General features: G+C 36.7%; 1 protein-coding gene across 1 annotated transcript in view; it reads left to right on the plus strand.

The window, feature by feature from the left end:
* LOC139137389 (G-protein coupled receptor GRL101-like) overlaps window positions 1-25,340 on the plus strand; it is a 38,074-nt gene that overhangs the window by 7,162 nt on the left and 5,572 nt on the right. Inside the window, exons 2-21 of the mRNA XM_070705445.1 lie at window positions 3,936-4,051; window positions 5,055-5,180; window positions 5,541-5,684; window positions 6,135-6,182; window positions 6,719-6,865; window positions 7,822-7,944; window positions 8,353-8,475; window positions 9,185-9,319; window positions 9,764-9,886; window positions 10,220-10,363; window positions 11,076-11,189; window positions 11,755-11,874; window positions 12,720-12,833; window positions 13,520-13,660; window positions 14,463-14,756; window positions 15,031-15,136; window positions 15,460-15,624; window positions 16,214-16,300; window positions 17,724-17,828; window positions 18,375-18,447. Of these exons, the coding sequence (XP_070561546.1) occupies window positions 3,936-4,051; window positions 5,055-5,180; window positions 5,541-5,684; window positions 6,135-6,182; window positions 6,719-6,865; window positions 7,822-7,944; window positions 8,353-8,475; window positions 9,185-9,319; window positions 9,764-9,886; window positions 10,220-10,363; window positions 11,076-11,189; window positions 11,755-11,874; window positions 12,720-12,833; window positions 13,520-13,660; window positions 14,463-14,755 (2,011 nt within the window). The 3' untranslated portion in view covers window position 14,756; window positions 15,031-15,136; window positions 15,460-15,624; ... (1 more) ...; window positions 17,724-17,828; window positions 18,375-18,447. The remainder of the gene's footprint in view (window positions 1-3,935; window positions 4,052-5,054; window positions 5,181-5,540; window positions 5,685-6,134; window positions 6,183-6,718; window positions 6,866-7,821; window positions 7,945-8,352; window positions 8,476-9,184; window positions 9,320-9,763; window positions 9,887-10,219; window positions 10,364-11,075; window positions 11,190-11,754; window positions 11,875-12,719; window positions 12,834-13,519; window positions 13,661-14,462; window positions 14,757-15,030; window positions 15,137-15,459; window positions 15,625-16,213; window positions 16,301-17,723; window positions 17,829-18,374; window positions 18,448-25,340) is intronic.

A 25,340-nucleotide genomic window follows, 5' to 3' on the forward strand; every position in this document is an offset into this window, starting at 1 on the left:
TACCATGATTGCTTAAAATATATTTGGTGGTAGGCTTATTGCTAAGCTTATTGACTTGAATAACGAACTCAAGGCAACAATTTCACAACTATCGATCCCTTGTGTTTATTGTGTACACATATAAGACTGCCACAATAAAGACATAACCGTTAAAAAGTAATTTACCTTCGTTTCAAATTGACAAACCCGTCAATCGATTGTGCCGTATTGCACAGAGTTGTCAGATACATGTCCCTGTCGCAATTATTTCACAGTAGATACATCAGCATCTGATGAAAACATGTCAACTGAAAAGAAGCTTATCGGCGCACCTCGCAATTCTCTAAACGATATAAACCTTTATAAAAGAGGTAATTACGAGTCGTGTCCCATGGGCATTTTGATTTATAGTGGAGAAAGTCGAAGGGCCATTGTTCCAAAATTCGGAACGTTGTCTAATCAATGAAAGATAATTTGAAGAGCAAAATGAGGCGTACAGGTTGATAATTGCACTGTAAACCCTGGCGATATATATTAAATTGCTAAACTGTAACGTCTCGTTTATTGTACTAAGACTAAAGGTCTGTCAATTATGGTAGAATACAGTGCGTTTCACCTAGGTACCGCAACTCAGCGTATGAGACGGACACATTTCACGTACAAAACAAACGATTAGCTTGGGTATCACGACACATTTCAAAGCTACCAACTCATTGATTAATTACAGTAAACCAGCATGGAGCAGCCCCTCTGTCTAGACTGAGAGATACACTTTATCTACAATGTAACTGTTTTTACAATTTCAGCTAAGAGTTAAAGAGCTGAAGGTTTTCTCAACAGAAACGTCTTGCTCTCGAAATAAAACATTAATACGAAACTTTAACTTCAAAGGAATGAAATAATTTTCGTTTCATGCGTTGACAACTGACATTTGAGGTTCATGTCAGATCTTGAAGTCGACATCGTGTTCGGGCCCTGTGTATTTCATTTCTTTCAAGGTTGAAGTTTCAGCTCTTTAACTACCAGCTGAAATTGTAAAAACAGTTACCTTTTAGATCAAGTGTATCTCTCAGTCGAGACTGCGCGGCCCTATGCTGGTTTACTGTAATTAATCAAGGAGTTGGTAGCTTTGAAATGTGTCGTGACACCCAAGCTAATCGTGTCTTTTGTAGGTGTGAACCTAGGTGAAACGCACTGTAGGGGACAGATATTTGGACTCTCAATTTTTTAGAATTCTTTTCTGATCTACCGTTTGTTTGAGCTCATTTTGGAGCTCTGCTGAGAAACATTTCACCGTCTTAGTTTTTCTGAAATCGAAAATTTATTTTTTATAGAGTGAAAACAGGGATCATGGCGGCCATTGCGAATTTCAAAATATGGGTTAACGTTAGGTGATTTGATTCTGTGATTCAAAGCTTTGCACGGTGACCCCTGATATTTATTCTTGATTGGTGAGAGAATGATTGAAAGTTTCGTCGAAGAAAGTTTGAGCAAAAGTTTTGAGTCTTGCAATTTCGAGGCATGTACTAACTTTAAACCGGGCAGTTGGAAAAGCCTGTGTACACGGCTATTCCAGTCAAGGATATGGCATGCGAAATGTTTCTCTTCAGAGGAAATATACCTATCCATGTGCATATTGTTGTATTATCTATCTAAATATTTGCACGTGATTGATTTATGTTTTGTTGATGACTGATCGCTCCATTCATTTAAAGACTCTATCTGACACAATTTTGCTCTAGGTTTCGATTTCAAAGGTGCAAGTTGTTTACCAGCCACCATTCCGCTCACACGAATCCATATCTTTCATGTGTACAGTTTGAATCATCGAAGCTTTGCGAGCAAACTGATCATGAGAACATGAAGGATTCGGGATTTGATTCTCGGCGTGTTCCTTCTATTGAGGTAGAGTTGCGCCTCGAAAGTGTAAGATTGTACTTTTTGCTCAATATTTTTTCAAGGAAAGAACGTTAAACTATTCTCTTTCAACCATGAATAAAAATCAAGGGTTCTTGTGCGAATTTACATACTTAAGAAACAACTAACTAAAAGTTAAAAATATTTGAAATTACAAACGTTCGTTATCTATATGTTTACGTAGAGACAAAGCTGCTTTAGATTTTCAGAACAGGCCAATGATCTGAGCTGCAATCCCAGGAATGACAGCGTGCCAGGTCGGTGAAGTACGCGTCCTTGCTTTGAAAGGATCCCTTTTCGGAGAGGTGTTGTCGGTTGCACTATCAATAGACCATGTAGTTTCCCCTGACGAACGCCCAACTAGCTTCCTGTTGACATTTGCATCCAGTGGTCCGAGAGTTCTGCTCCCAAATACGGAAAGATGGCCAATCTATACTATGCATACAGTGTTTGTGTACTCTGTATAGAAGAGTTAAAGGTTTCCTGTAACTCTCTCAAGGTTCTGATGTAAAAGAGATCACTATGAGCAGGAAACATCCTGTAAAATACTTAAGATCTATGGCAAAAAAGTTGCAAAAAGTTTTTAACATGAAATACTAACATCATGTTCCAAATAGTTTACTGGTAAATAAAAGTAACATACATTTCATTTCATCGGGGTCAAATACATTATTTTTGTCCTCAGTTTTATATTCTGTGAACTGAAGTGGCCAGTCAAAATGACAGATGCTGGAATCACTGGAAGAGATTTGTTGCAAAACATTTTATGAAACATTTGTAATTATAATCTCTGGAATTTTTCTGATTAGGTGTATATCAGGACTACTGCAACTGCAGACAGAATTCCCTTCAAAGCATCAATCCTGAGAAATGAACATTAGGGACTCTTTTCTGTTTTCTATCCCCTGTCCAGTATCATTTCCTGTCAGTGTCTCCAATCCGCCAAACTCCAATGAACAGTCTCATCAAGTTCAGAAGTTTCTAAGTACTATATCAACTGCCAATCAATAATATTATGTGTCTCTGTTCAAAACTAATATTCATAAAATGACAATTTATTTCTACTCTATACGTACTTGTCTTAAAGAACTTCAAGTAAACTGTCCTAAAACTGGTTTTTGTCTGAAAATCTGACACAAAAAGCCTAAAAAATTGTTCCTGTACATATGATTTACTTATATTCATTGTTTATTTTAAACACAAACAGGATTGGTTAAAAATGGCACTATAGTTCTGCTATTAAAACGCACAATAATATTTTTCATTTTTTTTACAAGATGCGAAACATGTGGGTGTACATGTAGATCGACAAACATAATTAAAAAGAGCTTATTCCTGATGAAGTCAATCGTCATTCTATCAAAATTGTACGAAAAATTGGCATTTCGGCAAATTGCTTACTTACAAAGAGTGTAAAAGTTTCTATTTCATTTCACAAATAAGGTCGACACAAAATGATCTACAACTGTCCAATATTACATTCCAGGCTACGCAAAATTGAAATGTCCTCGCAAATTTAGTTTCTAGGAAGATTTTGTCTCAGAAACTAAAATTGTCCTTATCTGCAAGGCTTAGTTAATTTAGTGTTTGCAGTTGTGAGATTTCCCATTTCAAATCTTGTAATGGATTAATAAACAGGAATTGATCCACAAAAGCTCATTTTCAGCGCACTATATATGTATTTTATCTTTTAAGAGCCACTACAATAATTAAAGAGAAGGTAACTCTGCTCCATTTTGACCAACTGAAATGTCAAGGTGACGATGAGGTCACTGCAGTTCACAATTGACAAAATCAATTTGATGTCATGGTTTGTTGATGTGCAGATGTTCCATAAAAAATGTGAAGACAAAAGGACATTTTCTCCACTTTGTTGAGAAACAATTGAACAGTAATGTAAGACAGTGCGATCTTTGGGAGATGCCAATTCTCGATGCACAGCCCTACTGCTACTGTTTGTAAACGGCGTTTGAACATGTGGTTAAAACATCATTTTTACTTATCAATAACTTTTCGAGGAATGAATCTATTTAACACAGCAATTATTCCTTGCGAGCCTGTGACGAAGACAATAAGATTTGTATAAAGCGCTACATGTGGTGTAATGGCATCGTAGACTGTGAGAGTGGCATTGATGAAACAGACTGTAATAGAGGTAAGCGCCACAGGTGTCTAGGTTCTAGAGGAACATAGACAAATGGTCAAAATTACCAATTTTACCAATGTACAAATGACCATCATGTTTTCTTATGTTTATCAAACGTCGTTCGGTGAAAGTTCAACCTAGATGGTAATTTTTGAAGTGTTTTTCACTACTTTTCTATTATTTAATTTGTTAGTACACGGCGATGTTAACATTTCACGGTTGTCCAGCGCACAGTAAGTGAGGCTACCCACAATTCTCCATGATCTGTACACACGGAGATCACTCACTGAACTGAAGCAAATTTCTTCTGTACACAGAACAACTCGGTCAATATTTCAAAATTCTGGCAACATAGTTCTGATCATCATAATTTTCTGATTTCTCACTGTGAATAATAAGAAGATCAACCCCTTTTCGCGGAGGAGATAGCAATTTTGTAATTTTGTCGACATAAATTTTTGACAGCCATACACAATATTTTCAAGGAAACTAAGGGAATAAGTTGCATCTGTGTTGGCAAAAGAAAGGGTATTGATTTTGTTTTAATGTTGATAACAAAGGAAATTTGCATGTTTGACAGGTGGTATGATGAGACCATCTTAGTTGCTGATAACTTTATCTTGACAAGTGTGCCAATTTTTAGCACCTCCAAACATCGACTTCTCATTCAATTTACTCTTGAATTTTAAACATAATCAATAATTTTGGAACATAGTTTTAACAAATAATCCTGAACTTAAATTGTAAGTTAAAATTGTTAAGAAACTGATAAAATTGAAAAAGCCTTTAGCAAAAAATGTCTGAGTGAACAAATCAAGGGGAATTGTGGGTAGCCTCACTTACTGTGCAGCGATCATCATTCAGAAATTACTGGCAATATACAGGGATTTGTCCCACCAACCAAGACGAGATAAGATCGCTCGCCACTCGTTGCTTCTGAAGATTTTTTTGTTTTGCTCATGGAACTATTAGTAAAATAACCTATAATTAAACTTTCGACTTATATCCCCAGACAACTGTCTGCCAGATCAATACAAGTGCGATAATGGCAAATGTCTCCCTCTTGAGTTGACATGCAACTTTAGAAACGATTGTGGAGACAACAGCGATGAACTTGATGGCGCAAAGTGTCCAATCAGTGAGTATAGTTAAATCTGATCCTTACCTGATACCAAACTTTTCAATACAACAGTGATTCATCACAACCAGTGATTATCGCGATAAATCTTGAGACAAATAGCGCCATTGCTGTGAAACAGTGCCTAAGCTGTTTGTTCCTGACTGAATTCCATGCGAATTTCTTGAGAGATTGACGTTTTTACATTCTGCATAAATTAATATAATGGGCACTGTGAAATGGAACTTTACGGATAAAAATATATTTGTCACTACCATAAAGTACGGCGAGGTTTTTCTTAACTCTATCGTTCCAGAGGTAGAAAGAGACAAACCATTGACATGTTCTGTTTATATAACACGTCCTTAAATTATAATACAGTACCCTGTCACTATGGAGAATTTCAATGTGAAGAGACTCGTCAATGCCTTCCTCTCTACGCCCTCTGCAATGACCGCCTTGATTGCGAAGATGGCTCTGACGAACCGGGCGGACCGGGCGGACTGTTTTGTTCTCTCTACAAAGGTATGGAGCCATTTCTGAAAACGGGACAATTTATCGTGTCCATGTCATCTGCTTTCTTTTTAAGTTACACACTTGTTTTTATGAGTAATTTGTAATATTGCAACATTCAGCTGTATGGCACCTAACACTTTTGAGAAATTTGAAAATATATATATATATATATATATATATATATATATATATATATATATATATATATATATATATATATATATATGTGTGTGTGTGTGTGTGTGTGTTATGTGTTACAAAAAGCGTTCAGACAGTCACAGACATACACGTATATTTATACATATACATATATATTAAAACGTCATTAAATCATAATCAAAGTACTCTTAAAAGTGTGCATCTTTCTCTTGAAAACTCTATTAATACTTTACTGATCTTGTATGAGATGAGTGTTCATTACACATATTGCTTCACGTTCCACACACCATACTTCTTCAGTTGGATTATGCGACTACGATGTGACTACTGGACGAAGTTGCGTATTACGTAAGTAAGGCTTTGCTGTGTACGACAGTTTGACGCAATTCAAAAAGTCTGTCTGAAGATGGAAGCCATTATATAGTTCATAAATTACTTCAAAAAAATCGAATAGTTCGATAAGATGAAAATGAAGGTGTGACATAGAAACATCTTTTGGACATTACCCTGCCAGCAATACGCCACTATTCACCATGGTACACGGTCACTTTTAGCAATAAACGCAATAGTTTCACTGAACAAACAGTGCTTTCTCAATGGGCGTCGGCTCTACGGCGACATCTCTGGTCTAAACGTGTGTTCGATTCGTGAGATATAGTAGTAGAATACGTCTTTCCTTAATTGTGTTCAGTTCTTCAAAGTCGTGTACAAGACCTAATAGAGAACGGTTCGCAATAGATCGCGTGCCCTCATTAACAAATGGAAAATAGAAAATATCATGAGTAGGTGGAAAATGTCTTTGTTCATGCACTGTAAAGGATGCCTTCGACAAACGTTTAATTTCGCTTCACATACATAACAGCAAAAGTTACTTTTCTCAATAGCATCAGTGCATTACTCTGACTGCCCGGGAGGATTTCGATTCATGCACTGTGGTGGAAATGAAACTAAAATCTGCTTGCCAGAACGGAATACGTGTGACGGAAAAGTTGACTGTCAATATGGCGAAGACGAGGCGGAATGTCAAAATTGTGAGCATAAATAACCTTGTCTTTTCTACAGAAAGTAAAGGTGCAACTTTAAAAGTCCAATAGTCCATATAAGCTGTGCCGGTATTCTTTCCCTTGTGATTTCAAGTCAATTAAACAAACAACAGCTAGAAATTGATGAATAAGGACATATTCCTGATCATGAAGATGATGCATCCAAGTACATTACCTTAAGTTGATAAAGATATCGAACAAGTCCCGTGGAGAATATTGCTGGCAACGCTCGCTTTACATTTTCTATTTACATAGTGTTTATTTTCACGAGTCACTTCATTTTGTTAATCGTAAAAGTATGAGCTTGATAAAAGTATTGAAAAGGTTGTCACTGCATGTTTCTGCATATTGTGTCTGACAAAACTCTTAACCCGTTGAGTGCCGTAATTTTTCCAACCAAAATTTTAGTGCAGTAACATTTTACCGATTTTTATGAATTATTCGGTAATTTTTTTATGATGTTCGGGCAAAGGACGTCACATTTGATAGGCTACAAGCTTTTTTTCAAAATTTTGGCAAAAATCCGAATAAATAGACTATGGTATGTTTTATAAAGGTGACAAAAATGGACTTTGGCGCTCAAAGGGGTTTTGATTTAAAAAATGTTCACGCATGGAAGATTACTCATCTTGCCTCTAGTCACGAACTATTGACTGTGCCAAGCAAAGATTTGACCAGCAGATTTAACAACTGTAAAATCGGAAGGGTGTGAAAATGAGAATCGTACAAGTGAAGAAGCTTCTGGCATAATTGTGACAAATTCCAAAGTCAACGTACATCCGCTTAAAGGCGACAATCAAGGACTTTATGCAGCGAGAGAAATTTATTCAGATGAAACTTGTGAGATATGATATCCAACATTAGTTATTACTTGTCATTGGCGGTTTCGAGAAACCTTATCACAGGCACGAATATCAGAATCTCTTCACCTTGTTCGTTAACAGATTATTTTAAGTGCCCGTATGGAACCATTAAGTGTGACAGTGGCCAATGCATTCCCGATGATAGACTTTGTGATGGAATAACGCACTGTGCAGATGGTATAGATGAAACAAATTGTCAAGGAGGTAGGTGCTTTTGCGTTGAATTAATGACTTTTTGTCAAAATATTATGGTGGTAATGTCCTGATCTTGATCAATTGTTCAACATATCTACGAAGAATTATCTACAAAAAATACTTGTAAATGAAACAATAGGAAGATTGTACCGCTAGGCGACGATCAGGGAACAAAATTGCTTCGATGTGAGTTAACAGAGATCAGGGAACAAAATTGCTTCGATGTGAGTTAACAGAGTTGCCTTGAAGGGGAATGATTCTTACCATACACTCTTTCCTGATCTTAATGATCCCCAGACGATAAATACTCGATGTGAAACACTATGTCCACTACTCATTCACTCTTGCCAACATTATTCTCGGACATTACGGTTGTACATACAGCGCACGGCAGTCTAACATGTTTAATCCCCTCAGGGCTATATCAAAACCAAACGTGGAGTTGTAGTGAAGGCGATCATCAATACATCCATGCAGTTCTTCGATGCAACGGCTATCCAAATTGTGAACACAAGGAAGACGAGTTAGGATGTGATCATTGTGAGTAAAACTTTAAAACATGCTACCTCTGTGACTGCGATTTTGAATGATAACCTGGTTAATGGAATGGGTAACCAGTTGAAAGTTGAAACTTTCTTGTTTGATAGGTGACGTAGTTTATTGTGCAAAAATACAAATAAATGCAAAAAGGAATAAACTAAAATAACATCATCAGCTACATATAATATTGAAAAAAGCAAAGCACGGAATGAAATGTTTCATAAGAAGTCTATATTTGAGACTTACGCATAGGGCAACGATAAACTCTGTCCGTCTGTCTAAATGACTGACTTGTTCTTTCTGTCAATCTGTCTGTCTGTCTGTCTGTCTGTCTATCTGTCTGTCTGTCTGTATGTAGGCTATGTATGTATGTAGGCTATGTATGTTTGTATGTTGTATGTATGTATGTATGTATGTATGTATGTATGTATGTATGTATGTAGTGTGTATGCATGCATGTATGCATGCATGCATGCATGTATGTATGTATGTATGTATGTATGTATGTTGTATGTATGCATGCATGTGTGTGCATGTAGGTACGCGTGGTTTGTATGTGTCTGTATTTGTGTGTGCGAGCATATGAAATACGGATAGTTTTCAATCGGATTCGAACCCACAACATACGGCATCAGTCGCCTAGCTGAGAGACCTGAGACAGAACCAGTCGGCTAATATAAGCTATACTTTAACGTGGTTTCCCATATAGACCAGTGTCCTGTCGGCATGATGAAGTGCAAACGCTCTCATCTCTGCGTGGATAATTCCAAGATATGCGACGGGTCTTACGACTGTGCCTACACTTCGGTGTTTGACCTGACCGATGAAGAAAACTGTGAGGAGAGTATGTACATGTCATTAATGTATTTACCTTTCCATTGCCATTGGAATGTCATGAAGAATTCTTAACATTATATTCATTATGAAATCAACTGATCCAAACCTAATTCAGCGTCTAGCAGCATACATTCCATGAAATTTAGGAAGGGATAAGTGAACAGTGAGTGCGTGGAGTATGTTTTTATACTATTTACCAGTAAAGTTATGTACTTTCCTTCACTGTCATGTTTAAGTTTATTGAACCGATGGCCTCAAAAAAGCGAATAACGACCTTACTTTACTGGTTTACTTATTTACAATTGGTAATTTGTTTAAATGGCCCATTAGTCTGACTATGCAAATCGATATATTGATTTAATAGATGTGTAATTGACCTGTTTACCAAATTGGGTCACATGACACTTCTACCTCCCGAATTTCATCAGATAACGCTTTCATGGCATTTCAGATGCAACTGTATGCCCACCTTGGAAACACCAATGTGACAATGGCCAGTGCATTGACAAAAATAAAAGATGTGACTTCTTTCCCAATTGTCTTGACAAAAGTGATGAACGTAATTGTACAAAAGGTAGGAACTTCGTGTGTTTCACCTTACAGTAACATGATTCGATGTTTTTTGTCAGAAATTTTCTCAAAATGAATGTAAATATACCTCTTTGGTGAAGACATTTATTTAACGCCTTGGACAAGGCATATGTATTTGAAATATTGGCGTGATGATGTTACATTTCCAGCGGGTGTTACATAATTAGAAAACATTGACCAACGTTGATTTACCGTGAATATAACGCAAACCTCAGCTTGACTCGTCCATTTTCGTTATCCAAATTGACAAGATATGTGAACACGGAACAGTATTTTCGATAAAATGTAAAAGACGATTTGCTTTTGGCACTTGCAGAGGACTGTTTACAAGGAACATCGTTGTGCACAAGTTTTTTGTCAGGCGATTACAATCCAACGTTCTTCTGTCTTGGTGATATACACTGGTGTGACGGGATTGACGACTGTTTCTATGGGGAAGACAAGTCCATATGCGAAAACTGTGAGTCTTCACAAGTTCATTCAATGACAGACGATGCATTTGATGAAAAATGATTTTTTTTTGGTGGAATGGTACTTGTATATTATGATGATATCAGCAGTTCACGTTCATCAGTCAAAGATCTCACATTACAGATGATACAGAAAGATTAAATATGGCAATGGTCGGCTCACTCACATCGACATAAATGGATGCTGTCGCGTGGTCGCACTTGAAAGTGGTGGCCGTTTTCTAATCGTTCATTAAGAGTCATGTAATAATGACTACTTTAATTTTAAATTTTCTAATGAAACTTAGCTTCGTATAATTGTGAATCCATCTTATCTTAGTCAATGGAATCAATTTTACGGATCGACATTACAACTGCTTCTCAGCAAAATGGCTTCCTGCATTGTCTCACCTGATTAGACTACCATTCATAATAATATAAGATAAGAGAATCCGGCATTTGATAGACACGTGATAGGAAAGTGACACGCTCTTGTGGTGTACTCTAGAATTTATTTTTGAAGTGATAATTTCGTGCAACAGCATTGTATGTGCCTTCAGCCTGTAATGTTTATAGGATGTCAGTATGATGGTAATATGGTCAAAGTAAGGGTCAATAGAGAATAGATCGTATTAAAGCAGTGGGGTTTCCATTTCATTTGTTCAGATCTTAGTTTAGGCAATAGCACATGTGTTCTAAATTAGGAATTATATTTTATTGCAGACACTTGTCTGGAATCTCAATTTCGTTGTGGATTGGACTGTAAACCAATCGAAGAACGATGTGACTCAGTGGTTAACTGTCCTGCCCACCAGGATGAAGTGAACTGTGAGAATTGTAAGAAATCGTTTTACTCTATCAGGATCTGGTCCTGCATCTGAAGCTTTAGAATTTTTAACTTTTAAAGATTTAAAGATAGAGAAATAGATAGATAGATAGATAGATAGATAGATAAATAGATAGATAGATAGATAGATAGATAGATAGATAGATAGATAGGTACATAGATAGATAGATAGATAGATAGATAGATAGATAGATAGGACATTTAAGAAAAAACGGAAAAGACTCAGACCCACACAGATAATTACACACACAAATATATATATATATATATATATATATATATATATATATATATATATATATATATATATTCTATTTCTTGCTTTTTTAACATTTTCTCGTAGTTATCTGCAAAGGTGTCTATTAATTGCTCATCTTGAATGACTTTAAAAGGCTTTTGATTGTCAATATCCAATAACTCCAAAAGGTAAACAAACATAGGAAATTGTATGTGTTGTATTTTCATGTACGGCACCCGGAATACATCGGTTTCGGGACATTCATGTGTAGCTAAATGTGGATAGAGATATTGATACCTGGTAATTTTTCATCGCAGATAAGTGTCCGGGAGGATATTTCCGATGTCGCAGTGGTCAGTGTATACGTCATCATCTGTACTGCGACGAACTAACCAGACCAGATTGTGGTGATGGCAGTGATGAGATATTCTGCAATGGTAGGATTTTTTAAAAAAAGTATACACTCATTTAACAGACTATGTAATATTTAAAAAGCAGCTGATACAGCCCCTCTGTGACATTTTAGAGAACTCAGATATGGGTGTTGCTGGAATTCAAACAGCAACTCTGAAAAAGTGGCAAACTGAAGAACCATACTATGATAGTCCCCTTACTCAAAGTTGAGTGAACGAGTCAGTAACTGTGACTTTAGATGATTTTTTCAAATATTTTTAATGTGAACTACTTGTTCCTGTTCCTTACCCAAAGCATAGTGAGGACACGATGTTGAGCTAGTCATCCTAGCCTGTATACGTACAGACGGCATTTTTTGCTGACTTAGAATTTTTTACCAAAAACAGCAACAGCTGCTCAGAGATACAAATATGTAAATTTCCCAACAATTTGAACAAAGCCAAGTAACGTAGCCCTAAGAAGAACTTATTTCAGAGAAGAAGATTGTTCTACCAAAACCCGGAAAATTGCTTAAAAAGATAAATATGCAAATTTCAACACTATTTGAACAAACCTAACAAAGCTCACATCACGAAACCTACATACGTAATCAAACCAGTAGTTTCAGAGAAGGTAATTGTTGACACACAGTAGACGGATAGATTGACGAAGACGGACAATAAGCCTATCTGATGAGCTCCGTGAGGCTGATGTAAAGCAAACAAAAAATACAGAAAACACAGCCAATTTAAATTTAACCCGAAAACACATGAGAAACCGAAGCATGCTATCGTTCGTATGTGTTCATCACGAGAACGCTGTTTTATCATATCCAACCGGAAAACATAATAGACAGGAACATCAAAGTCACGATAGTGATTTTTTTTAGCCACCTGCGATGAAGATCAATTACAGTGTGCCAGTGGATGGTGTGTGAACTTGTCTCTTGTATGCGATGGCGTCGACGACTGTGGCGATGGTACCGATGAACTAAATTGTAAACGTAAGTATGTTACAGGCAGACTGTCACAGAAATCTAACTGTAATTTCCTGTGATTGTGTAACTGTTATCTTAGAACCCAATCATCACGTGACCACGTTTCCTAATGTTCGTTTCGAAACGTGCAATTTTGAAACACATTCAGAGTCCATAACAGGAACAAAGAGAAAAAGAAAAACATTTATGTCAGTTTCTTTGTACGGTTTGTTTAATCCTAAAAGTTGGGTTTTGGATACTGTGACTTGTTGAAGGTATTCTCTTTTCTCCATGAAACTAACATTAATTTCTGCAGTCATTTATTAAAGTGAGTGAAATACTCACATGCCCAATATCTTTACCAACTAGGTCAGTGATAAGTAATTTTGCTACATTTGTACAAGAAGGACAGCCACGGATATTTCTACGAAATCTGACATTCATTGTCCATCGAGTTCACATATTCTGTACTGATATTTCTACTGCATTTATTGTAATAGCTGAATAATGTCCTGATAGTTGCTACAGGTATAGGTTGTAAGTATCGTTTGTCGCAGTTTTAGATCACTTGATATGAAATTTATAGATTTGCATAAATTTGCGTACATTTACCTACAAGGTACCATAATGTTTTGAGATAAACCCTTTCTGCTTAATATTTTTCGTGGGAAAACTATTAGTATCAATAAACTCATTGTACACGATTCTTGCAGTTTGTAATTCATCTCAGTATACCTGTCGATCAGGATTCGAAGAGGGTAAACGTATTGTCGTCAAATGTATCCCTGCTGAACGAAAGTGCGATCGTTTCGTTGACTGTCATTTCAGTGATGATGAATACAATTGTGAATACGGTAAGTGGTTGTTTCATGAACTGATAAATGAATGTATCATCCACTCTAATTTGATTGAGCGGTCTTGATTGTCGTTTCAGTAAGTTTTATTGAATACTAAGTGTGTAACTTTTTCTTTCCTTCTGATTATAGTGATTATATGGTTAAGACTCCTTTCTGAATAAACGAATCAACACTACTACTACTACCACCACCACCACCACCACCACCACCACCACCACCACCACCACACTACTACTACTACTACTACTACTACTACTACTACTACTACTACTACTACTACTACTACTACTACTACTACTACTACTACTACTACTACTACTACTACTACTACTATCGTTTTATGAGGTTTTCAATAATGGTTGAAAATAATCGAAAATAATCCTGCAAGAAGTGTAGTGAAAAAATTAAGTCTAACGGTTTAAAATTTAATGAAATTGCCTGTCAAATTACATGTATAGCCAATTACATTGCACTTCACTTAATTGAAATTCATAGCATATAGAATTAAATGGGTTTTGTCTGTAAAATTTATGGAACAAATGTGGCCCCAATTCAGTTCTCATAAAAATAATCTTCTTTGTATCATCATTGAACATAAAATCAACCTAAAATCTAGAAGTGAAGTCATACGTTTTACGTCCCGATTACTCTAAACTTTAGTAAATTTGATAGTGCTTTCCTGTTTGACAGGAGAAAAATTTTCAGCTCCAAAGTGACCAATAATAGGCATATTTTACTACAACCTTCATCTGATGAGAATGGTCAGAGTTTATAATCGGTTAATTTATTTAAATTTTAGCTGTGCGTGACGTCACATCAGAGAGAGGCTGGAACACGAGATATCTTGAAATCTCTGATGATGTGACAGTCTATGAAGATTTTCGAGAGACCTTTTTTGTCAACAGAGCGACAGATTTCATACCAAAACAGTACCCTCCGTCATGGGGCCATTTCTTGGTTTCCAGTAACACTCCGGACTTCAGTGATCTGAACCAAGTATTAAAGCTCAGCCAAGGCGAACTTAGAAGCATGGGCCACCAGGGACAAGACTTAATTGTTCAGTGCACGTATGATCAACGGAATGTAGTGTAAAGTATGTAAGATGTTCTTGGTGTACATTATTTAGTAAAAGGGAGTTCTTCATTTCATTGCAAAAAAAAGTCGTCTTTAGGACCTCTTCTTATATCTTTTTCTTCGACGAACTTTGGTCCACTGCCTTAAGAGAACACGTCATCCCTGTCTATAGATTGGGGAAACCTAATATTATTACTACTGATAAGAGTTTGAATGTAGATAACGTTGACAATATTCAGAAGAGCCTACTGTACGTTAGAAAAAATGTGCTTTTATTGGTCCATCATTTTTAGAGACTTCCATCAATTCCAAAATGATGTCTATGGCAATTGCTACACGTTCAACCACGGAAGAAACGGCTCTCCATTACGGAAGGCCTCCAACACGGGATCGGATTTGGTAAGTGTACTTTTGGAAAAGACGTTTGAAAGGAAATGAACCAAACCACACCTGTAGGTCAGAGAAATTCTCGATGTTTATAAACGAACCCGTCAGCCATCCTAGCATCAATGTTGCCGTGTGCTATATCAATACACATTTAATAGAGAGGACAATTAGAGAAAACTAAATCTTGCCAAATTCCTCAGATGTTTTTAAAAGAAATGATAATATTTGTATGTAGGGCTATGGGAATCAAAGAGTTGGTAATAAGTTAAAGAGTTATATTATCTTCGGCTGTTGTTTTGTTGTTATGGAATAACATAATTTTGTGTTTGTTTAAGGTCTAAAACTGACTATGTTTACCGAACAAGCCGAATACATAGGCATATTTGGACAGGAAACAGGAGTAAGAGTTGTGATAACATAATCAACAAACCACGCCTTTCCCAGAAGACGAGGGTATTGATGCAAAGACCGGAACAGCCACGTCGGTCATCATCAATGAGGTTAGTTAATTTAAGTTGCTTTGTATTTGGTATCTGCTGTCTTACAAGGTAATAAGATCCCTCCGGACTCTGATCTCCAAAAAGCGGTTTAAAAACGTGTATGTAAGAATGATAAGTGATTAAAGTCACTTCTGTCATTTATTTTGCCAAAACCCACAATTTATGGAAACATCTATTCTTTTAGTAAGAATACTCGAAATGGCCAAACATATCAGTGCAAGTATCATTGTCTTTCTCATAAAGCATTCAGTGTCATCCATTTGCTCATGCACTTGTACTATGCTGTTCAAGATTATTGGTACAGCGAGTTTATACGTTTTAGAGAAAACATTTCGTACCTTCAGAAAGTTCCTATTGGGATGGTCGTTGTAGGTATGAGTGTGACAAATATAATTGTGCTAATTTTATAACAACGCGCCTTCTACAATTACACGCTTGGACCTAAATTTCGATTTCGTTTTACTCAAACGATATTCACCGTTCTGCATTTTACAGGTCCATTGATTTTAGATACAGTACAGTGAACATTACACTGCCGTACATTCATGTGTTCTTTGAAATATTGTTTCTATCGATACTGTAATTTCAGCGAGACGAACATAGACTGAGCCATCCTTATGGCAACTGTACAAACCAAATCAATGTAGACTCCGGGGCGTTTTTTTACTCTATGCTGGTAAGCATACATTGTAATTTTTTGTAAAAAGTTCGTCGGGAAAACATGGTAATCATTCTCTTTTCATATTAATAAAGAATATAAAAAACATGGTAACACTGCAAAATTTCAATGCATAACCTACAAATTTATCAGACCTGCTATGGTTGCTTTCTACAGTTATACAATGCGGACATAATGAAGGCAGGTCATTTAAGGAGCATTCTTTTTATGGGGGTGTCGTTGAAACTTAAGCGACAAATGAAATGTAAAAAAGCCCCCTCCACATTAAATTTCTCAACTTTGATCTCCCCATTCATCAATGTAAAATGTGACCCCCCCCCCCGAAAAAAATTCACCAGATTTGATCCATTAACCCTTTGCACCCTATGGCCCTGGGGTGAAAACTTTGGCCCTCAAAAGTGTTTGCAAGAAAAAGAGTGACCATGAACAAAAAAAACAGCGACCCACCCCCAGATGTCACAGTCCGTACCAATAACATCTTAATTGACTTCACCTTTGAACTTTCAAAGAATCCTTTTTGAACTTTATAAATAATCACCTGGGTTAAAATTCCAATATCATTTTTGTTTTTCAGATCTGCTCTTTCAAACATAATATTGTTATCACGTAAATTTACATCAATTGTCAAACTTTTATAAAAGCACGGAGCTAGTTTTGTATTGTAAAAAATATGTCATGCTTTCCTAACAGACCACAATGTATAGAGAATCAATATTTTCGGTGAAATTCCTAAATCAATTTCTTGCACACACATGGACATGTAATCACACTAGTCTAATCAACTAATACACTAATATCAATAATCAAACATCTATAAATACGCAGATTTAGTTACTTTTGTATTAAAAAATTATTAATAGTTTCCTCATAGACTGCAATGTATAGTGAATCAACATTTCAATGACATTGCAAAATCAAATTTCTCGCACACACATGGATTTGTAATCTCTCAAGTCTGATAAGTACATTAATATCAATAATTAACAGTCTATGAATACCCGGATTTAGCTAGTTTTGTATTTAAAAATATTTATAGTTTCCTCATAGACTACAATGTATGATGAATCAAGCAATATTTAGGTGAAATTCCAAAGCCAATTTTTTTCCGTAGCTCCATATAAACCTTCGTAATATTTGACCCTCTCTCTCCATCATTGATTGTAAAATTCAACGCCCCTGATTTCAACCGATCCCCTTACCCTCTAAAAAACGAATGCTCCCTAATTTTACGTATTCTTTTACCCTTATATATATTGTATCACCCTTTACACGACATCAAGGAAAACCAACCTTAAACTTCTATGTGTTTTGTCCATCGAAATATTGTTTAGTGTAAATATCTGTATTATCTATGGTGTTCTATTTCTTTCTTCCGCCCTAACTTTTATTTTATTACTTCACATCGCTTGTTTCGTGGTAGGCTTGTCAAAGAGATTGCTTGAACAGAGAGATGTTTAGGTTTTGCGGATGTGTAGATGTCATTTATCTAGACAAACCATATTGTGACGTTCTCAACAAACCCAAGGTAGGTACGAGACCAATGGTCATCCACCGTCACTGCATGACGAGAAAGCTACCGAAAATACATGACGATGGCCGACAATTAGCATTTTGTATACAGGGCGACATTTCCAGGGGCCTTTACCTTGTCGTCAAAGCATTTTGATGCTTTTAGAAACGTTTTCCTTAAATTGATAAATATACTAGTACATCATTGATTAAATATACTTTTGTCCTGACACACATCTTAGAGAACTGAATAAAACTAAATTTATCAACAAATGTTTTCCTTTCTCTTCCTTGCTTGTGACACATCCTTTGTTGTGTAAATTTATATTTGATATTATTCATGTTAAGAAAGTTAGTGCCTGATTGACATATTTGAGACATTAACATATTAATTTTGTGATATGTAGATCGTGTTATCAATAATGAACAGAAAGTAACAATTACCAAACAAAATAGCATGTAAGTCAGTTATCATGTAGCCCCAACGGCTGTCACGCCAATCAATAGAATCGATGCCAATCCGCATGCCGTTCGGCTCAATTCAATACATTTTCTATTTTAGACACATGTCTGCAGTTGATGCACTATTTCTACCAGAGCGGCAAACTTAAATGTAACTGTCAACAAAGCTGTAGGTATGTCGTACTTATGTAAACGTCAAGTAGGTATATATCTCTTTTTTCATATGCGATTATATTAAATTGCCCTAAACGAATAACAGCATTGCTTCATCCCAGTGACGTTTTCAGTTACATGGTGTGTTAAGGTCAACGTCATGATACGTCATTATTCTTTGCGTACGCTAGCGAGTTCCACTGTAAAAGTAAAACGGTCGCCGCTCTTCTAAGGATCTTACAAGGCTTTTTGGCGTCTTAAAAAATAGTGCCATGTAACGTACGCGTTACGTGTATTTTCAAGTGAAGTCTAAGTAACGTTTGGTACAACAAAATAATGTATCAATTGTGAGAATGTAGCTAGCGCATGACATAGTGACGTCACACTTATTCTTTGCTCGATATATTTCAGTGTTACGTGCAGAGAAAACGAACAAAAGGGTGAACTCAGCAGTTAACGTTTAAACAAAATTTATTACGAAAATAAAACTAATTGCTAAGTCAGGGATAGAGTACAAGCTTTAAAAGTGTACAGACTACTTATCTCAGCTGGGACGGCAAAGCTCCAGTCTCAGAGTTGTGACAGTCAGTTGGATGAATGAACAGTCCTTTGGCTTGCAGGCTTGAAGCTACACAAAGTCCACAGTATAAATCCAGCGTTGGCAGTGAAGGTCTTGAAAGTCTTGAGAATGACTACTGCTGGAGTTTAGTAACACACAAGAGACACGATCCCAAAAGTCTGACTGGAAGCTGTGCACGTCCCTTTTATAAAGGCATATAAGAACAATCTAGAACTTTTATTGACATGCTAATTACTGTTCTAAAATTATCTCCCTTACACAACTAATCAACTTTCCAGAACATTCCAAACATGACTAATTGAATTCAAGGTTGTGAGGTCATCAAGGGCAGTGACCTTGAGAATGTTCTAGACTAATTGAACTCAGGTCATGATGAGTGTGGGGGAAATGACCTACATAACACACCCCCCTCTTCAAAAAAAGAAAATTTTTCAAAGAAAAATCTTTCTTTTACAAATGTAATCTTGAAAAGGATTTAAGTACTCAAATTTTGTTTTACTCTAAAGTAAAGTTTCTTGAAAGTGAACAACAATAAAATTCTTGAAAGTGAAATAACAATAAACTCTAAATACGAGAGAGACAGTCTGCAATTAAATTGTCTCTGCCTTTGATATGTCTAATATCAAGATTAAACTCCTGTAACATTAAACTCCATCTTAGCAATCTCTGATTTTTGCCTTTAAATTTCTGCAGAAAAACAAGAGGGTTGTGATCAATATAAACCACTATTGGCTGATTTGAAGAAGTAACATAAACTTCAAATGTTGTAAAGCTAATATCAAAGATAAACACTCTTTTTCAATTGTAGAGTAGTTTCTCTGGGATTTGTTAAATTTGCGTGAAAAATAGCAAACAGGATGTCCCATGACTATCTTCTTGCAATTTGTTGTTGGAAAACTTGAAATGGCACTGAATTTGGCATAAAGTATGCACGGCAAAGTCCGGTTATTTTTACTGAGTTCGATAAAGTCATTGTTCGGCAAATACTTGGCTTCCTCCTGGAGATATTCCGCTTTCGCAGGATTCAGTCCGTCTGGATGTTGTTCCACTGGATTACTGTCGCAGACATCTTCGTTGTGGTAGATGATGTTTGTCCTCGTTGGAACATCTTGGAACAAATGTTCATGGATTGGTTCTTTCACCTGTTGTTGTTGTTCTGGCTGGAGGTGTGCCAACTTTGTAGACTCCAGCTTCTCCAGGATTTCTGAGTTCTGAAGCTTGACCGAGCCCAGCTTTGAGTTTAGAGTATTTTCACTCAAGTCAGTTTCAGTATCACTATCTTCATAATGGTTTGAACTGACTGCACTGACAGGCTGAGTTATAGTAGGATTATCCCTATCCAAATATGGCTTAAGCATATTTATGTGACATAGCTGTTTTTGTTTTCGCCTGTCAGGTGTTATTATGATGTAATTTAAATCACTCAATTTCTTATCAATTAGGTATGGCCCAAAGTAACGAGCATGGAGTGGTTTGCCAGGAATTGGAAGTAGAACAAGAACTTTTGACCTGGTTTAAACTTCCGTTTTGAGGTGCTTTTATCATATTTGGTTTTCATTGACTGCTGAGATGACTCAAGATTTTCTCTGGCTAATTCACATGCTTTAGAGAGTTTTGTACGAAAATCTGACACATATTGCAAAATATTCAGACAATCATCATCGTCTGATAGGAATTTCTCTTTAACGAGCTTAAGTGGGCCACGGACTGTATGTCCGAATACAAGCTCAAATGGGCTAAAACCAAGAGACTCTTGAATTGACTCTCTAACAGCAAAGAGCAGGAAATGAATTCCTTCATCCCACTGCTTCTCTGTGTCAAAACAGTAGGTCCTAATCATGTTTTTCAAAGTTTGATGAAATCGCTCAAGAGCACCCTGACTTTCTGGGTGATAGGCGGATGACCTATACTGCTTAATGCCTAGCTGATCCATTATTTGTTGAAAAATACCAGACATAAAGTTGGAGCCTTGATCGGACTGGACACATTTAGGGAGGCCAAATAAAGTGAAAAATTTGACTAAAGCTCTCACTATAGTCTTTGTCTTTATATTTCTCAATGGTATGGCTTCTGGGAACCGAGTTGATGTACACATTATTGTCAACATGTACTCATTTCCTGATCTTGTTTTTGGTAGGGGCCCAACACAGTCTATTAGTATCCTACTAAATGGTTCTTGAAATGCAGGAATTGGCTGTAAAGGGGCCTTTGGAATGGTCTGATTTGGCTTTCCTACCATTTGACATGTGTGACAAGTTTTACAGAAATGTGCTACATCCTGCCTGAGATTAGGCCAATAAAAGTGACTGAGAATTTTATGATAAGTTTTCCTTACTCCCAAATGACCAGCCCAGGGCGTTTCATGGGCCAGGCGCAATATTTCAGCACGATAGGGCTTTGGAACCACAATTTGATGTTTTATAGCCCAGTCGTCATCAACCAAGACATCTGGAGGTCTCCATTTACGCATGAGAATACCAGATTTTGTATAATAGGAAACAGAGCTATCTGAAGTTTTACCTTCATCATCTAACCTGTCAAACAAAGACAAAATATCTGGGTCTTTGTGTTGTTCTGCAATGAGATTTGATCTAGAAAATGTCTGACTTTGGTCAGCAGAAGTTTTACTGGAAGTTTCAAATCCTCGAGGGATAACGGAATGATCCGTGTCAAACACCTGACTGAGAAAGGTGTCATTTAAGTCAACATCTGTGACATTATTTTTGAGAGTATTTTGATTCTCGGAAGTTTTCTTTGACATGGCTCGAGTAATGGCACATGAAGGAAATAAATCGGGTATCTCTTGTTCAATTGGCTCTGGATCCTGATCTAAACTAGGATTATCAGTCACAAGTGGATTAGTAATGACCTTGTCCCCGGCAAGGTCGTTTCCAAGAAGAAGGTGAATCCCTTCAAAAGGCAAAAAAGGCCTAATACCTAAAGTCACAGGTCCAGAAACAAAGTCCGAAGACAAATAGACATTATGGAGAGGAACAGGAATGTAGTCATTACAATCTACCCCCTTAATAAGAACTTTAGAACCTGAAAATGACTTTTCAGAAAACGGCAGGGTATCTGCCAACAAAAGAGACTGGGAAGCCCCGGTATCTCTTAAAATTTTGACAGGGGTAGCGGAAGAGAAATCACTAGAAAGTGATATAAAACCATCATGAATAAATGGTTCGAAAATACCCATAATGCTATCTTGAGAAGAATTGACCTTGACCTCATTAATTGGGGATAAGAGGGGTTTAACCTCAGAAAATGTGTTGCACACATTATTAGACTCTAATTGAGTTGATGAAGAAATAAAGCCGGTGGGCTTAGATCCACTTTGACCACTTTGACCTTCACGTTTTCTTTTCAATTTGAAACACTCTGACATTAAATGGCCGTCTTTCTTGCAATAATTACAAGAAAGTGTACCAAACTGTTTTTCAGAAGGAGATTGAGACTTGGGATCTGATGATGTGGGAGTGTTACTTGAACTCTGTGAACTGTTGTCATTTGATTTTCTACTCTCCTTTGAAAAATTCTTGGATGAAAAGGAGGAGTTAAATTTACCTGCATTGTTTCTGTAGGAAAAGGACTGGATGGTTTGCTGAGAAATGAAGATTTGTGGGTCAATGAATAATCATCGGCCAAACGTGCAGCAACCTCTAATGTATCTGCCTTTTGTTCATTGATAAACGTCTTGATGTCACTCCGAATGCACCTCTTAAATTCCTCAATCAAAACGAGCTGTCGTAATTTGTCATAATTCTGACTGACCTTTTCAGAAGAACACCAACGATCAAACAGTTGTTCTTTTGTTCGAGCAAATTCAACATAAGTTTGATCTTTCGCCTTCTCACAATCCCTAAATTTCTGACGGTAAGCTTCAGGCACCAACTCATAGCCCTTGAGAATTAATTCCTTCACAGAATCATAATCTGAAGCCTGCTCTACTGACAATTGAATGTAAATTTCTCTGGCTTTACCCACCAAAGCACTCTGCAAAAGCATAGACCAGGACTCCTTAGGCCAATCCAGACTCTGAGCAATTTTCTCAAAATGAAGGAAATATTTATCAACATCCTTTTCTTGGAAAGGGGGAACTAACCTGAAATGCTTAGTGATGTCAAAACTGTCTGAAGGGAAGAATTTTCCTGACTTTCTAAGCTCTAAACGTCTCATTTCTAACTGCAGTCGGTGTTCAGCTAATTCTCTTTCCTTTTCTTTTTCCTCTCTTTCTTTCTCCCTTTGTCTTTCTTCCATTTGCAATTCTTTTCTTTCATTTCCAATTCCCTCTCTTTCTGTCTTTCTTCCATTTCTAATCTTTCCTGCCTTTCTTTTTCTTTCTGTCTTTCTTCCATTTGCAATTCTTTTTCTTTCATTTGTAATTGCATTTGTATTTTTTCTTTTTCTAATGCCAATTTTTTAAGCTCCAAATCTGCCTGAATTTCTAATTCTAATTTTTTGAGTTCGAAGGAAGACTCAGGCTCATAATCTTTTAAGGCAGACTCTTCAAAATGGCCAGAATTAACTAAATGTTTTGCAATGTGGTACTGTATTTCCCGCTTGCGCATAGATCTTTTGACATCTACTTTAAGGAAATTGGCCAGTGTTATGAGGTGTCTTTTCTGAGGGAATTAAATGTGTCCTGATCAAGGTCATCCATAAATTCGTCTGGCTTAAATTCCGCCATGATTAAATTTCGCTGAGTTCACAGTGTACAGTAGTTTTGAAAAGGCTGTCAAAATGTTGTCAAACGGCTCAAAATATTCGTCTCCCGGACGAGCCCCCAATTTTGTTACGTGCAGAGAAAACGAACAAAAGGGTGAACTCAGCAGTTAACGTTTAAACAAAATTTATTACGAAAATAAAACTAATTGCTAAGTCAGGGATAGAGTACAAGCTTTAAAAGTGTACAGACTACTTATCTCAGCTGGGACGGCAAAGCTCCAGTCTCAGAGTTGTGACAGTCAGTTGGATGAATGAACAGTCCTTTGGCTTGCAGGCTTGAAGCTACACAAAGTCCACAGTATAAATCCAGCGTTGGCAGTGAAGGTCTTGAAAAGTCTTGAGAATGACTACTGCTGGAGTTTAGTAACACACAAGAGACACGATCCCAAAAGTCTGACTGGAAGCTGTGCACGTCCCTTTTATAAAGGCATATAAGAACAATCTAGAACTTTTATTGACATGCTAATTACTGTTCTAAAATTATCTCCCTTACACAACTAATCAACTTTCCAGAACATTCCAAACATGACTAATTGAATTCAAGGTTGTGAGGTCATCAAGGGCAGTGACCTTGAGAATGTTCTAGACTAATTGAACTCAGGTCATGATGAGTGTGGGGGAAATGACCTACATAACATCAGTGTGAACAAAATTGCCGCCAATTTCCTTCACGATTCGGCTTGATGCTATTAAAGGGGGGTGGTCGTCGGAACTCTGCTCAAAGCTTGCCATGAACCCCTACGGCCAATGTAAACACTGTCTCTAGGGTACATTGACGATTGGTGAAAGTTAAAGCATGTTTGTTAGCAATGAATATCCTAAAATTTAAATGTTGCAACTATGTTGAATTGATGCATATAGATATCATGCATGAAATACATTGTTTGTAAACAAAAGTGGCATACGAGCACTTCCGATGACCCGCTTCCTTTAAAGGAGACAAAACATCGATAGTACCCCAATTTAAGAATTCTTATTTATGGTATATGATATTGAGACTGAGTGGACTAACAGTTTCACGATTAGTGCTTATGCACATTAATATTTCCGTGTTTAGAGTTATTGGTTATTACTTCCCTTTGATCATGGAATATGATAAATCCTTTATTACCTATGGCTTTGTCTATACCAGTGAATTTTGTGTGATCATACCCTCAGAATATTACTGATAATGTCCCCGACTGTCCGGCATTTGTGACACCAGATGTTTTTAACATCTACAAATTTACTGGTGACTTGGATGCTGATATGATAAAACGAATAATTGAGATCCTTAAGCAATAATGTAGCCACTCCCGGCCCATAATGGACTCAAGCAAACTTTGCTCATCATAATGTTCTCGTCTTCGCCTCGTACATTATATCATGCAAAGTTTGCTTTCGTCCATTCTGGGCTGGGAGGGGTATATTATTGCTTAATTATTATACATTCGCTTAATCATATTAGCATTAAATTATTTTATGCTTCGCTAAGCACTGGACTTTGTATCCTCACTCACGTAGCACAACTACATTCAGGTATGTCGGCGATTGCAGTGACAAATAAACTCTGATTTCATTAAATGAATGGCGTTCCTCCCAGAAAACACTTATTTAATTTAGTAGATG

This window comes from Ptychodera flava, chromosome 7 (assembly GCF_041260155.1).
Source record: "Ptychodera flava strain L36383 chromosome 7, AS_Pfla_20210202, whole genome shotgun sequence".
Classification (NCBI taxonomy): domain Eukaryota; kingdom Metazoa; phylum Hemichordata; class Enteropneusta; family Ptychoderidae; genus Ptychodera; species Ptychodera flava.